The sequence below is a fragment of the Lepus europaeus genome, chromosome 19 (genome assembly GCF_033115175.1).
Source record: "Lepus europaeus isolate LE1 chromosome 19, mLepTim1.pri, whole genome shotgun sequence".
Classification (NCBI taxonomy): Eukaryota; Metazoa; Chordata; class Mammalia; order Lagomorpha; family Leporidae; genus Lepus; species Lepus europaeus.
Window position 1 is genome coordinate 70,810,268 of NC_084845.1, and position 14,487 is coordinate 70,824,754.

The following is a 14,487-nucleotide window of genomic DNA, read 5'->3' on the forward strand; positions in this document are numbered from 1 at the left end:
GAGTGAACCAGCAAATGGACGCTCGCTCTCTCTCTGCCTCTCCCTCTCTCTCTAACTCTGCCTTTCAAATAAACCTTTAATAAAAAGTCAAACAGGCATTCAGTCTCTCTGGAGGTGTTCCAGCCTGCAGGACAGTGCCAAGAAGCAGGGAACTGCGTCTAGAACCTGTCCCAGGCGCTGGGCTCACCTCCAGCCCCCCACCGGGCACCGGGCTCACCTCCTCCCCCCCTCCAGGTGCCCAGGCTCACCCCCTGTACCCCGCCAGGCAGAGGGCTCACCTCCTGCCCTCCGCTGGGCTCCTGGCTCACCTCCTGCCTCCCGCCGGGCTCCTGGCTCACCTCCTGCCCCCGCCGAGCTCACCTCCTGCCCCCCACTGGGCTCCCGGCTCACCTCCTGCCCCCCGCCAGGTGCCGGGCTCACCTCCTGCCCTCTGCCAGGCTCCCACTCACCTCCTGCCCCTCCACCAGGCTCCTGGCTCACCGCCTGCCTCCCGCCAGGCTCACCTCCTGCCCTCGCCAGGCGCCACTCTCCTCCTGCCTCCCGCCAGGTGCCGGGCTCACCTCCTGCCCTCTGCCAGGCTCCCACTCACCTCCTGCCCTCCACCAGGCTCCTGGCTCACTGCCTGCCTCCCGCCAGGCTCACCTCCTGCCCTCGCCGGGCGCCACTCTCCTCCTGCCTCCCGCCGGGTGCCGGGCTCACCTCCTGCCCTCTGCCAGGCTCCCGCTCACCTCCTGCTCCCGCCGGGCGCCAGGCTCACCTCCTGCCCCCGCCAGGCACCGGGTTCACCTCCTGCCTCCCACCAGGTGCCGGGCTCACCTCCTGTCCCCCACCGGGCTTCACCTCCTGCCCCCGCCGGGCACCGGTTCACCTCCTGCCCCCTGCCGGGCACCAGGCTCACCTCCTGCCCCCGCCGGGCGCCACTCTCCTCCTGCTTCCCGCCGGGTGCCGGGCTCACCTCCTGCCCTCTGCCAGGCTCCCGTTCACCTCCTGCTCCCGCCGGGCATCGGGTTCACCTCCTGCCTCCCACCAGGTGCCGGGCTCACCTCCTGCCCCCGCCGGGCACCACTCTCCTCCTGCCCCCTGCCGGGCACCAGGCTCACCTCCTGCCTCCCGCCGGGCATCCTGTGGTGGTCCGTCTGGTTGCACTTAGTGGAGAACTCGTCCTTCTTCACGATCTTCACAGTGTCCATGATGGAGGAGAGAGGAGAGGCACAGAGTGAGTCCCAGGGTCCCCTGAGCCAGGCCCAGGTTCCCCTGTCCTCTCCTGCTTCCCCCAAGCCCGTCTGAGGTGCCGAGACAGGGCCGGCCTCAGGGCTGACGAGGTGCAGCTGCTGCCTGCAACGCCAGCATCACAGACCGGTTCCCAGAAGATGCAGCTCCTGCCACTGTGCCTGGGAAGGTGGAGGGTGTTCCGGACCCTCCCGCCCCGGGAGGAGACCTGCGTGGAACTCCTGGCTGCCGGCTTCGGTCTGGCCTAGCCTGGCCCGGCCCTGGCTACCATGGCCTTTTGGAGAGTGAACCAGCAAATGGAAGATCTCTGTCACTCTGCCTTTCAAATAAACGAATAAAAATAAGATGCCCAAGATGTCCCAAATCAGGGCCAGCCAAGGACAGGGCTCAGCGCTACCCCAGGGAAGAGCTGCATCTCCCCAGCAGGATGTGGATGGCCCAAAGGGGTGCGGCAGGTGCCTGATGACCACGGTGCGCATGGCCCTCCTCAGACGGACATCAAAGAAGACAGCATTTTACCCCCACTGATTCTCCCCGCAATGGATAAGACGGCAGAGAAGCACAGCTGTGAAGATCCCAGGGCTCCAAGTGGACGCCCGGTCAAGACAGGGCCCCACCACCCGCCAGCGCCACGAGACAGCACGAACACCACCAGCTCCCGTTCCCGCCAACCCGTGTGGGCACCGGCCTGCTCTGGGAGTGCCGAGGGCCCTCGCCCGCACACTGGAGACACCTGAGAGCCAGCCCTCACCCACCTGGATGTGGCCGTTGTGGGGCCCTTTGTGGCCATACATGCACTCCACGGTGGCAGCCTTCCTCTCCATCAGGTGGATCCTGAACAAAGGCTTGAACCTCATGGGGTCGTCCACATGCGGGTCGTGGGGTGGCAGGTACATCCAGCCGATGATGAACAAGCCGTCCACCTGTAGCCGGAGAGAGGACTCGAGTCCACGCACACCTGCACCCGTGGCCCCAGCATGCCCACCCACCCGCACCACCTTCCTCGTGGCACCGCCAGCCAGAGGGCAGGGACATACAAGACCCTCCTGCCGCCGGCGCCGCGGCTCACTAGGCTAATCCTCCGCCTTGCGGCGCCGGCACACCGGGTTCTAGTCCCGGTCGGGGCACTGATCCTGTCCCGGTTGCCCCTCTTCCAGGCCAGCTCTCTGCTGTGGCCAGGGAGTGCAGTGGAGGATGGCCCAAGTCCTTGGGCCCTGCACCCCATGGGAGACCAGGAGAAGCACCTGGCTCCTGCCATCAGAACAGCGCGGTGCGCCGGCCGCAGCGCGCTACCGCGGCGGCCATTGGAGGGTGAACCAACGGCAAAAGGAAGACCTTTCTCTCTATCTCTCTCTCTCACTATCCACTCTGCCTGTCAAAAAAAAAAAAAAAAAAAAGACCCTCCTGCCAAGGGCCGTCCCCTCCAACTAGCCCCGAATCTGCGCGAGCACCCGCAGGCTGCCTCCCGCTCCAAATGCAAGTGGGGGTGGGGGGTGTCGGAAGGCGGCGAGGAGAAGAGTCCAGAAAGTGAGCCCCGCCGAGGTGGGCCGCAAATGCCCTGGGGGGGGGGGGGCGGCGTGCTCGGGCCGGGGGTCGCGGCAAGGAAGGAAGGACGCCTGGCCATGCGGGGCGACACCGACACGGCGGGTGCCACGTGAAGTGGGAACAGGGCAAATGCCAGCGGCCCGGGGTCTGCTCTAGAAGACACAGGGGAGGGGGGCTGCCTCTGGACAGCCCGCACAGGTGCCCGCTCTACCGCTCTGTCCTTGGGTGCTTGTGGTACAGGGGGCGAGGAGGCAGGGCGGGGCACAGCCAGCAGCACCCAGCCCCCAGGGCTGCCCCGACGGTGGGGGGGTGGGGGGGGCGGAAGGCCTCACACACAGCCCAGAGGGCCCAGGAGTCATCCCGCCCCCAGGGCTGCCCCGACGGGGGCGGGGGGCGGGGGGGGCAGAAGGCAGAAGGCCTCACACACAGACTGGATGGCCCAGCGGTCACCCTGTCCCCATGGCTGCCCCGATTGGTGGGGGGGGGGGGGTGCGCGGAAGGCCTCGCACACACAGACTGGATGGCCCAGTGGTCACCCCGTCCCCATGCCTGCCCCGATTGGGGGGGGGGGGGGCAGAAGGCCTCGCACACACAGCCCGGACAGCCCAGCGGTCACCCTGCCCCCAGGGCTGCCCCGACGGGGAGGGGGGGGGCGGAAGGCCTCGCACACACAGCCCGGACAGCCCAGCGGTCACCCTGCCCCCAGGGCTGCCCCGACAGAGGTGGGGGGGCGGAAGGCCTCGCACACACAGCCCAGACAGCCCAGCGGTCACTCTGCCTCCTGGGAGGGCGGGGGCCACAGCTGCGCTCTCACCATTTCTGCAGCAGACCATTCTAAGAGTGGCCAGGTGGTAGCCCCACGGACTCCACTTTCTCTGATTACCCCTGCTTTCAGAAGCGGTTATCCCCCCACCCCCCACCCCCCCATCCCCAACTGGGAAAGAAAAGGAACCTGCCCACGCTGGCAGCCTGGCTCAGCCCCGGCAGCAAACACTCCAGAAGCAGGCGGACCCACAGGACTCACAGCCAACAAACGCCGGCGGCCTTTCTTAACAAACGCCAAATTACGAAGTAATTTGGTTTTTTTGACAGGCAGAGTTAGACAGTGAGAGAGAGAGACAGAGAGAAAGGTCTTCCTTTATTCCGTTGGTTCACCCCCCCTCCCAAGTGGCTGCTGCGGCCAGCGCACCGTGCTGATCCAAAGCCAGGAGCCAGGTGCTTCCTCCTGGTCTCCCATGCGGGTGCAGGGCCCAAGCACTTGGGCCATCCTCCACTGCCTTCCCAGGCCACAGCAGAGAGCTGGCCTGGAAGAGGGGCAACTGGGACAGAATCCGGCGCCCCAACCAGGACTAGAACCCGGTGTGCCCACGCCGCAGGCAGAGAATTAGCCTAGTGAGCCACGGCACCGGTCCAAATTACGGAGATTAAGAAGCCGTATTTATCACTACCCAGCACCCCACCTGCTGGACAGAGCACACAGTGACACCAGGCCCTGCAGAACCTACACAGGCTGCCGGGCCAGGGCAGAGGCCACCTCGGGGGCACACACACCCACCATCGTTGATTACAAACACAGCTGTCCCTGAGACCAGCTTCTACTCCGCTGGCCGAGCCCACGACAAGGAAGCAAAATCCAATCACCAGTTTGGGGCCCAGCACTGTGGCTCAGCAGCTAAAGCTGCGCCCTGCAGTGCTGGCTTCCTACATGGATGCTGGTTCGAGTCCTGGCTGCTCCACTTCCGATCCAGCTCTCTGCTGTGGCCTCGGAAGGCAGCAGAAGACGGCCCACGGATTGTGGGAGACCCAGAAAAAGCTCCTGGCTCCTGGCTCCAGATCTTCCCAGCTCTAGCTGTTGCAGCCATTTGGAGAGTGAACCAGCAGACGGAAGACCTCTCTCTCTCTCTGCCTCTGCCTCTCTGTAACTCCAATTTTCAAATAAATAAACAAATATTTAAAAAAAAAAAAAAAAACACTAAACTCCAGCTGCCCCGCTGCCCGTGGGACGCTCACTGCTCTCACTACACGGAGGGGCAGACCCTGGAAGGCCCAGTCGGCAAGCTCGGGGCCACACTCCCAGGCCCAGGCTTCTGCTCTGGACTCCAGCAGCAGGAAGGAGGTCCCGCAGGGGCTCCCGCCGGGCAGAGAACAGCGAGAAGTTCACTCGCCCAGACTGTCTACAGAAGGCCACGAAAGTCAAACCAACCGTGCACTTACTTCTCAAAGGGAGACAGGCAGGTGACCACAAAGCGTGTAAAAATCAGACCGACAGAGGGCAGACGTGGCGCAGTGAGCACACTGCCCCCTGGGACACCGGGATCGCCTCGGGGGGCGCCAGTTCAAGTCCCAGCTGCCCCTCCTCCAACCCAGTCCCTGTTAACGCGCCAGGGACACAGTGGAGGGCAGCTCAAGTACTTGAGCTCCTGCCACCTGTGTGGGAGACTTGGACGGAGGGCCTGGCTCCCAGCTTCAGTCTGGCCCAGCCCCAGCAGCTGCAGCCACTGGCAGCAGACAGAAGACCTCGCTCCCTCCCCCGCTCCCCCGTCCCTCCTCCTCTCTCCCTTGTGTGTGTGTATGTGTGTATATGTGTGTATGTGTGTGTATGTGTATGTGTGTGTATGTGTGTATGTGCGTGTATGTGCGTGTATGTGTGTATGTATGTGTGTATGTGTGTATGTATGTGTGTGTATGTGTGTATGTGCGTGTATGTGTGTGTATGTGTGTATGTGTGTGTATGTGTGTGTGTGTGTGTTTCACTCAAATAAATAATCTTAAAAAAAAAAAAGAAAAAACAGAACCACAAGAGTTCTGCTGCCTGCTCTCACCGTGGAGCTGTACCAGGACCACGCTCTGACCGAGCCCAGCCTCAAGGACCAAACCCCCACGTGTTAATACGCCTTCTGCAGACCCCAGGAAGCAGCTGGGGCGGCCGGAGACCCGGACCCGAGGTGCCCAAGAGGGGCAGCCAGAGGGGACCGAGAGGAGCTGTGTCGGCTCCACCCTCTCCCCGGGCCACTGACCACCGAGCTGGGCAGAGGGCAGGCCAGGAGGCCGCAAGTACAGAGGCACAGGCCGAGGGTGCGGCTCAGTGTGGCCAGGACACAGCTGCCCCACCCTGGAGAAAGACGCGTGGAGCGCCGAGCCCACTGGAATCCCAGCTTTGGCCCCGGAGCTCTGGCTGGACTCTGACCTGTGTGGGGAGAGGAAAGCGGGCAGCAGGAGGCTTCTAAGAGGCTGACGCCCAGGGACACTGCACACACGGAGCTGGGAACGGGGACCAGGCCACACACAGTGTGCTCTCCTCTGAAGAACACGACCTAACCGCCGAGCTTCTAACAGGGGCGCCAATCCAGCTCACGGATAATGCGTGCTTGGAAATTCCAGGGGTCGGCCGCTCTGCTTCCGAGCCAGCTCCCTGCTGGCCTGAGACAGCAGCGGAAGATGGCCCAAGCCCCTGGGCCCCTGCACCCCTGTGGGAGACCAGGAAGGAGCTCCTGGCTTCAGCCTGGCCCAGCCCCAGCTGCTATGGCCATTTGGGGAGTGAACCAGTGGATAGAAGACCCCCTCTCTCCGTCACTCACTCTCTCTGTAACTCTGCCTTTCAAATAAATCTTTAAAAAAAAGGGAGAGGGGAACAGAAGAAAATTCCAGAACCTAGCCTCGGAAAGGCGGCTGGCCCTCCCTGGTCAGCATGACGAGAGGCCTGGGTTCAGGACCGCAGGCTGAAGTCGCCCCCAGGACTGCGGCCAGCGCCTGATCAGCTGTGGCAGGGGGCGGACACGCAGCCGGCACTGGCCTCTGCCCCGTCCCCAGCTCCCTCTTCCTCCCTTTGGCCCCGGGAAGCCCGGTCGTCCCCCTGAGCAGCCCGGCGCTGCAGACTCGCCGCCCACCTCACCGTCTGCGGTAAGATTACACCTTCCCTTTGCCTCACCGACTCAGCACCAGCCAGGGACCACGCTTCCGGTTAAAGAGCCCAGGCCCTGGACAGGACGTGGCACTGGGGGCTCGGCTGACACCACAAAGAACCGCGCTGTGGGGACAAGCCAGTGTCCCAGAGGGCGGTGCCCTCGGCAAACTTGAGGCCCGGCACGTACCCTCTGGGCCTTGCTGGAGCCAGCATTCCGCCCTCACTACCCAGAGGCCAGAGCCAAGAAGCTGCCTGGGAGACCGCGTCAGCCTCACACAGAGCTGGGGGAGGTGGGAATCCCTGGAGGAGCAGCAGCCCCAAGCCCAGGACGCCACGCTCCTGCCCTGCAGGCCCCTGCTGTGGGACAGCCGTGACGGCAGCAGCAAGTGGAACGGCACCCGAGGGCTTTGTGGGGAGAGGCTCTGTGCGCGTGGAAACCCCAGAACCCTGGCTCAACCGCAGCGCTGCCATGGTGCCCGCAAACCTCCTCCCCCGCTTCCTACGAGAACGCACGCATCACACGGGGCCCAGCAGCGTCACCTCCCGAGTCCGCTGCGGGGCCCGCTGTCGTGGGCAGCCACTACATGGCTACGCCCGGCCTCGGCCCTACAGGCTACTGGGCCATCTGTGCCCCGGCGGCGGACAGCGCCTCGTTCAGAGCCTGCACACACAGCGGCGCGGCAGTCACAGCCGGGCACCAGCGGCCTGTGCCACACGGTCCTCTAGGGAGGGGCTGAGGGCCAGTGGTGTTGGGGCTCTGAGGGTCCCGCGGACATACTCCGCGCCCCCCGGGTGCCTGTGTCCGGCGGCTGAGCCTGACAAGGAGCCCCTTCTGAGTCCCTCTAACGTCCACGGTGGAAGGGGCCTGCAGGCCCCCGGCGGGCGGCAGCCCTGCCCGCGTCCCCAGCAGCCCGCCGCCAGGCTCTCCGACTCACCACCACATTCAGCAGTCCTCCATAGGGCCCGATATCTGGCTGCCACAATCCCAAAATGTGTCTGTACCGGTGCAGCACTAAGGGAGAGAGAGAGAGAGAGCAAGGCTTCATTTTAGACCTGCCTCACGCGGGAGGAAGGGCAGGGGAGGCCCAGGCTGCCGGGACATAGCCAGCGACGCCAGCGTAGAGCCCGCCCCCGCCCCCGGCAAGCGCCTCTCACGCCCATAACCTCTGCACACGTCGTCCGGTGTGGGCAGCAAGCAAACGAGCAAACAAGCTACCTTAAGAACAGAACCAGCGCCCGTGGGGCGCGGACTGCAGGTGCAGGGCCTGGGGTCTGCGCTCTGATCACGCCGGGCTGAGGGAGGGGGCTCAGGCCCAGGCAGGCAGCTGGGGTCACCCCCTGGGTCTGGGCTTCGGGCAACAGGAACCTTCCCAGCCCCTGGGGCGTGCAGAGGTGGGAGGCAGAACAGGCAACAACCCGGGGTGAGAGGCTCCTCGGGAGCCTGCCCCGCGAGACCGCCCTGCAGCTGCCCACAAGGCACCGGCTCTGCGGGGTCTGTGCCTGCTAAATACACAGCGGTTAGCAGAGTCAGGCACCAGAGACCGAGCGGCACTCCGGGGTGAAGCGCGCGCTCCCACGCCCAAGAGCGAAGCACCAGTGTCTGCCGCTACCAGGGTTTGGTTGTGAAATCCAGGTGGTGGAAACAGGTTCCCCGTGTAATTCTTTTTCCTAAGATTTATTTATTTAATGGAAAGGCAGAGCCACAGAGCAGGACAGAGTGACAGCGAGGGCCCTTCCCCCTGCTCGTCCAGTCCCCAGGTGGCTGTCAGGCAGCAAGGTAAACAACAGCCTACACGTGCAGCCGTGGCCCACGAAAACAGGGATCTCTGTGTGGCCGAGTGAGCAGGGCACAGAAGCCAGCCGTGGGGGCCGCCCAGCACCTGCGCAGCACACGAAGTCCTCAGGGGGGTCCAGCCCTCTTCCAGGGCAGCTGACGGGACTTCCGAAGCCCGGAGCCAGGGACCCCATCCTGGCCTCCCCACGCGGGTGGCAGTGTCTCAGGGCTTCTCGTCTCTGCGTAAGGAATTCCGGCGTGAAGAGGGCAGTGGGGCGTGAGGAGCGGAGTTTAAGGAAGAGAAATGCCCCTGCCAGTGGGCGGCGTCTCGGCAAGGGACCCAGAGCCCAGTCTGCATTCGCCGGCCCCTGCCTGCCCCCCCCCTTTCTCCCCCTCCTCCCTCTTCTGGGGGCTTCTGGGTGTGGAATTCCCAAACCTCTCCCAGGACCGGCTCAGCACAGTGTGCTGGGACCAAACAGGCAGGGCAGGGGAGTCTCCCCGGGGACGACGCCGGCACCCACCTCTCGAGGTGACTGAACGGGGGTGTGCCGTGGGAAGGCAGCTGCTGGCCAGGCTGGCTTCTACACCTCCCGCACCCAGCACACAGGAACCCTGTCGCCTTCGTCCCCTCTTTCATGTAGGCTAAGATCTACGTAGCTGCCGGAACAGCAGCGGCCCGAGCTCTTGGGCCGTCCTCCGCGGCTTTCCCAGGCACGTGAGCAGGGAGCCGGATGGGAAGGGGAGCCGCCGGGACGCGAACCAGCGCTCTGCTACGGGATGCCAGTGTAACCCCGCTGTGCCACAATGCCAGCCCACACCGCGCAACCCTTCCACCTTGTTACATTTGCATGATAAATGCCATAATAAAATACTAGAAAAAGTAACACTGTTCCCCAGGGCCCCTCCTCCCCTCCTCATCGCCCAGCTTAACTGCAAGCATTATCTAGATCTTTCCAAAATCAGTCAAAGCCCCTCAAACGGCTAAGAGGACTGCGACACACCCTTGATAACGCCCAAGGAGAGCTGCCCGTCCAGCTGAAAAGAACCATCCCCTGCATGAAGAAGGGCCCCAGGCCTGATGGGAAGTGCCCCCCCACCCCGGCTGTGGGCTCTGCAGCCCTGCATGGTGCCGGCCAAAACATCACCAAGGCAGGTCAGAGAGGTGGTGTGTGCACCGCCCCGAGGCAGGAATGACGCCATACACAAGCAAAGGCCCAAGTCTCCCCATCAGAGTCTGGTTTGAAAAAGCAAACACCTCCGCTCAAAAGGAAGAAACCCCGGAACTCCAGCTGCGGTCACGTGGCCATTCAGAACCCGAAGGCCCTGCCACTCCGTGTGACCAACGCCTCATCTGGCCAACCGGACACGGCTTCCTTGGGGGCAGAGCCTGGGGCCCTGGGTAACAGAATGCTTGACCTCCGCCCCAACCCTGGGAGAGCCTGCGCAGGTTCACTTGCATCTCAGGGCGACGGGGTCCGGGGCACAAGGAGTCGCAGCCTCTTGTCAGCATTTATGGCTGCAGAATGGAAAGGTTAAAGGAAGCCCACTTCAGCCTCACACCCGGCGATGCCCGCGGGTCAGGACGGGACAGCAACCCGAACTTCATCCGGCGGCTTCCTAAGTTACCAGCGACTCAGGAGGAGAAAAGCCCGTCTCCTTCCCCTCCAACTTCCATAAAAACCAAAAGCACCCGGCACTCGGAGGGGGATGAGAAAGTGCGAGGAGCGAACTCTGCAGATGGGAGAGGCCTGATCCTCAGCAGCCGGCCACAGGCGTCTCACAGCCCCACTTCCACGCAGACACGGCTCGCACACAACTCGGCAGTCTCGGGTGAACACCCTGCGGTACAGCCGAGCAAGGGGGCAAGGGGACGTCGCTCGGCAGAACAAACGTGCTGTCGAGCCACGGGGGACACGGAGCAGCCTTCAACACAGCAGTACGTGACAGAGCCCGCACGCTGCCGGTCCACCTCCACGTCCGATCAGAGTGGAGAGGTCAGGGGTTTCCGCGGGCCGGAAGGAGGGGGCAGACAGAGGGTGCCCAGAGCAGTGAAACTACCTCGTGTGACAGCACAGTGGACACGTGTCATCATACAGGGGCGCCGACCCACGGGACGCCCCACAGCGGGAGCGAGCCCTGATGGAAGACACGTCTGTTGGTGTGCGCTCACCGACCCTACAGAGGGAGGGGCAGGCGGCCAGAGCGTGGGGAACCTCTGGACCTCACATCTGACTGTGCACCTCAAACTGCTCTTTTCAAAGTCCTTAAAAACAAAAACTGCTGCAAAAAGATCTGTCTCGTGTTGAGAGCTGCCTCTGGGGCCACTGTTGCACAGAGGGTAAAGCCGCCACCTGACACCAGCAACCCATTTCAGTGCCGGTTCAAGTCCCGGCTGCTCCACTTCTGATCCAGCTCTCTGCTAACGCACCTGGGAAAGCAGTGGAAGACGGCCCAATTGTTTGTGCCCCTGCGCCCTGTGGGAGACCCAGAGGAAGGTCCTGGCTCCTGCTGGCCACTGCAGCCACCTGGGGAGTGAACCAGCTGATGGAAGACCTCTCTCTGTTTTTCTTTCAAATAAATAAATAAATCTTTTTTTTTTTTTAAATGTCTTCCTTGCACAGTAACTCTCCATCCTGGCTATGGGAAGAAAACCTGCCAGCCCAGGCCCCACGTCAGGCGTGCCCTCAGCACTCAGTGGGGCAGGGAGAAGACCCCAGGGGGCTGTTGACGAGCAGCCACAGCAAGAACCAGTGTGAGCCACAGAACGCGCACCAGGACACTGCACCCGGGCCAGCACCACGGTGCGGCAGGGAAGCCGCCGCCTGTGCCACCAGCGTCCCACAGAAGCACCACTTCAAGTCCGGCTGCTCCACTTCCGATCTCGCTCCCTGCTAAGGCACCTAAGAAAGCCGCAGAGCATGGTCCCAGCACGTGGACCCGTGTGGGAGACCCGGATGCAGTTCCAGACTCCCGGCTTCGGCCTGACCCAGCCTTGGCCACTGCAGAATCTGGGAAGGGAACCAGTGGACGGAAGCACATGTTCGCTCGCTCGCTCGCTCTCTCCTTCTCTCTTTGCCTTTCAAATAAATCTTAAAAAAAAAAAAAAAATCGTACCCGGGGCCGGCACTGTGACATAGTAGGTAAAGTCACCAACTGCAGTGCTGGCATCCCATATGATATGGGCGCCAGTTCAAGTCCCAGCTGCTCCATTTCCAGTCCAGCTCTCTGCTATGGCCTGGGAAAGCAGTGGAGGATGGCCCACGTCCTCGGGTCCCTGCACCCACATGGGAGACCCGAACTGCATTCCAAGCTCCTGGCTTCAGCCTGGCCCAGCCTGGGCCGCTGCAGGCACTTGGGAAGTGAATCAGCACAAACAGATGACATCTCTCTCTTTCAACTAAATTAAAAATAATAATAATAAACTAAGTGCTCCCTTGGTACTCTACAAGGTTAAATCACCACACAGGAGGAGAAAACAACTCCACTTCCATTGTGTTTGGGTTCCGGCTGCCATTTACGGCTCCCAGCCGGGTGTGCCAAGGCTCTGGGTGTGCTGGCCCACGTCACTGACCTGAGCCCATGAAGCAGGAGGTGCTGGGACCTCCGAGGCAAACAAAGGCCTGAGGAAGCTTGCCTCCCGGCTGCGGTGGCCCAGAGGGGCTGCCAGGGCCCCTGCCTGCCTTGCCCAGCCTGCCTCCCGGCTGCGGTGGCCCAGAGGGGCTGCCAGGGCCCCTGCCTGCCTTGCCCAGCCTGCCTCCCGGCTGCGGTGGCCCAGAGGGGCTGCCAGGGCCCCTGCCTGCCTTGTTGAGCTCCCACGCTCTGCTGTCCTGCCTCACTGCCAGCACAGGCTGCCGCACACACACTGCTTAGCCACACCCAAATCAAATGCACGACTAGCAGGAGACAAGCAATGAACAACACGAATGGCAAACACCAGCTCTTACTAAACACCGCTGTAAAAGCCGGGGCAGCTCAGCCCCTGGGACTCTGGCGTTTTAACTGAAAGAAAACAAGCAGTGCCAAGGTCCACAGGCGCGGGCGTGCGGAGGCCTGGGGGTTCCGCTGAGCAGACTGTGGGGCCGGCCAGCCTGCCCTTCCAATGCGTTCCCGAAAGAGGGCGACCACGCCGGCCCCAGACCCCTCTCCCAGGACCACAGCAGAGCTGGAAAATGCTGGAAGAGCCCCCGGGGCTGCAGGGCGGGAGGGAGTTGCTTCATGGGGAGTGAGCTCTGCAGGGCAGAGGGCTGGGGCAGGGTCCCCGCCTGGGAGCCCAGCCCGGCCACGGCGGCCTCGGCGGCTCTCTTCTGGCCTGCAGCCTCCATGACTGCAGGGGCTGGGACGGGTCCGGGCGGTCAGGGTGTCCAGGGCGGCAGCGGTGGCCTGGACTGCAGCGTGTCCGTCAGGGTGGAGGGGCAGGCGGTTCTACCACAGGCAAGTGCCGTGTGCCTTCTGCAACGTCCTTCGCCCAGGCCCACTGCGGGCAGATGACGGGATCCCGGCCGCACCGGATGGGGGCATACCCCAGGACTCCTCGCAACAACGACCCCGTTCAGGAGGTGCCCCCACCCTGCACGGCCAGGGGAAGGTCGACGCCACGCGAGACTTGCGCCTATTCAGAGAGCCCGCGACAGCTCAGAACGCCGAGATATCACCCCACACAGGGCTGAGGGCACTGCACACTGGACAATGCTGGCCTGGGTCTGGGTTTTATTATTTATTTACCCAGACAGGGCGGGAGTGAAGGGCAGAGGCCGCTCTGAGCCCCGGGTTACCCAGAACAGCCTGTGCTGGGCACAGGCCACAGCCAGAGCCAGGAACTGACGTCCCCCCAGAATCATCGGGGCTCAGCTCCCAGCCCCAGCTCCTGACCGCGGCCTTCCACTAATGCAGACCTTGGCAGGCACCCACGTGCGTGGAGCTCCTGGCTGCCGCTCCAGCCTGGCCCAGCCCTGGCACTGCAGGCCGCTGGGGAGGGAACCAGCAGACGGGAATGCCCTCCCGCTCTCTCTGCCTCTTAAATAAAACATAGAAAAATAAAGGAAAAAAAAACCATGAGAATCTGCGCCTGACAAAAGCACAAAGCGGAAAGGTGGCGGCAGCGCAGGCGCGGCCTCGGCAGCCTCCCTCGGGCTCAGCCTCCCTCTGGCTCAGCCTCCTCCCTCGGGCTCAGCCTCCTCCCTCGGGCTCAGCCTCCTCCCTCGGGCTCAGCCTCCCTCGGGCTCAGCCTCCTCCCTCGGGCTCAGCCTCCCTCGGGCTCAGCCTCCTCCCTCGGGCTCAGCCTCCCTCGGGCTCAGCCTCCCTCTGGCTCTCCCAGCCCAGCAGGGGACGCCCCCAAATCACCCCGGTGTCTCTGCACGGCTGAGATGTCGGGGGGGGGGCGTCCGATGCCTCACTCTGCAGGCTGACCAGCCCATGCAGGCTGCACGTGTCCTCCTTCCCTTGCACAAGCTCAGACACCTCTACTCGCCCGCAGGCCAGACCGAAGCACAAAGCCCTACAGGGGAACCGCAGGGCCGACCAGGCTGATGCTGGACCTGGGGCTTCCACAACACCTCCGGGTCAGGGAAGGGCAGGCTGAGGCACCTGTGTGGCCACCGGTCACCATGACGACGGCAGTGGACCCCAGCTGGTGCCTCAGCCAAGGGCCTCACCCCTCCCCCACAGCCAGTGCCACCCCTACAGGAGCACCTGTGGGTGCTGAAGCTCTCCTCCCCACTCCCTCCCACCCCACGGTGTCCTGGCTCCCCGCTGCAGCCTTCAGGGGGCCTTCCCCTCAGACCCCACCAACGCAGGGAACGCCCGGTCACCTGAGACCCCAGGGCTCCGGGTGGCCAGTTCCTTGCACTTGCTGAGGGTCTGGAGCTCCGCCCCCAAGCCCCCAGGGCCCTGCAGTGACCATCCCGGATTATCTCCCAGCTCCTCCCGGCTCCGAGTGTGGATGGCGGAAGGTGCTAGAGCCAGCAGGACATTTCCCCTGCCCGCCCGCGTGCCTCCCACACCTAATCGGCAGGAGTACCAGCCACGCACGGGCCAC

The 14,487-nt window shown here is 63.7% G+C and overlaps 1 protein-coding gene across 2 annotated transcripts in view; it reads right to left on the minus strand.

Annotated features, from left to right (window-relative positions):
* FBXO31 (F-box protein 31) overlaps nucleotides 1-14,487 on the minus strand; it is a 51,192-nt gene that overhangs the window by 16,226 nt on the left and 20,479 nt on the right. For both annotated transcript variants that reach the window (XM_062176968.1, XM_062176967.1), the window contains 3 exons: nucleotides 7,615-7,691; nucleotides 1,986-2,153; nucleotides 1,101-1,175 (listed from right to left, as the gene is read on the minus strand). In XM_062176968.1, the coding sequence (XP_062032952.1) occupies nucleotides 1,101-1,175; nucleotides 1,986-2,153; nucleotides 7,615-7,691 (320 nt within the window). The remainder of the gene's footprint in view (nucleotides 1-1,100; nucleotides 1,176-1,985; nucleotides 2,154-7,614; nucleotides 7,692-14,487) is intronic.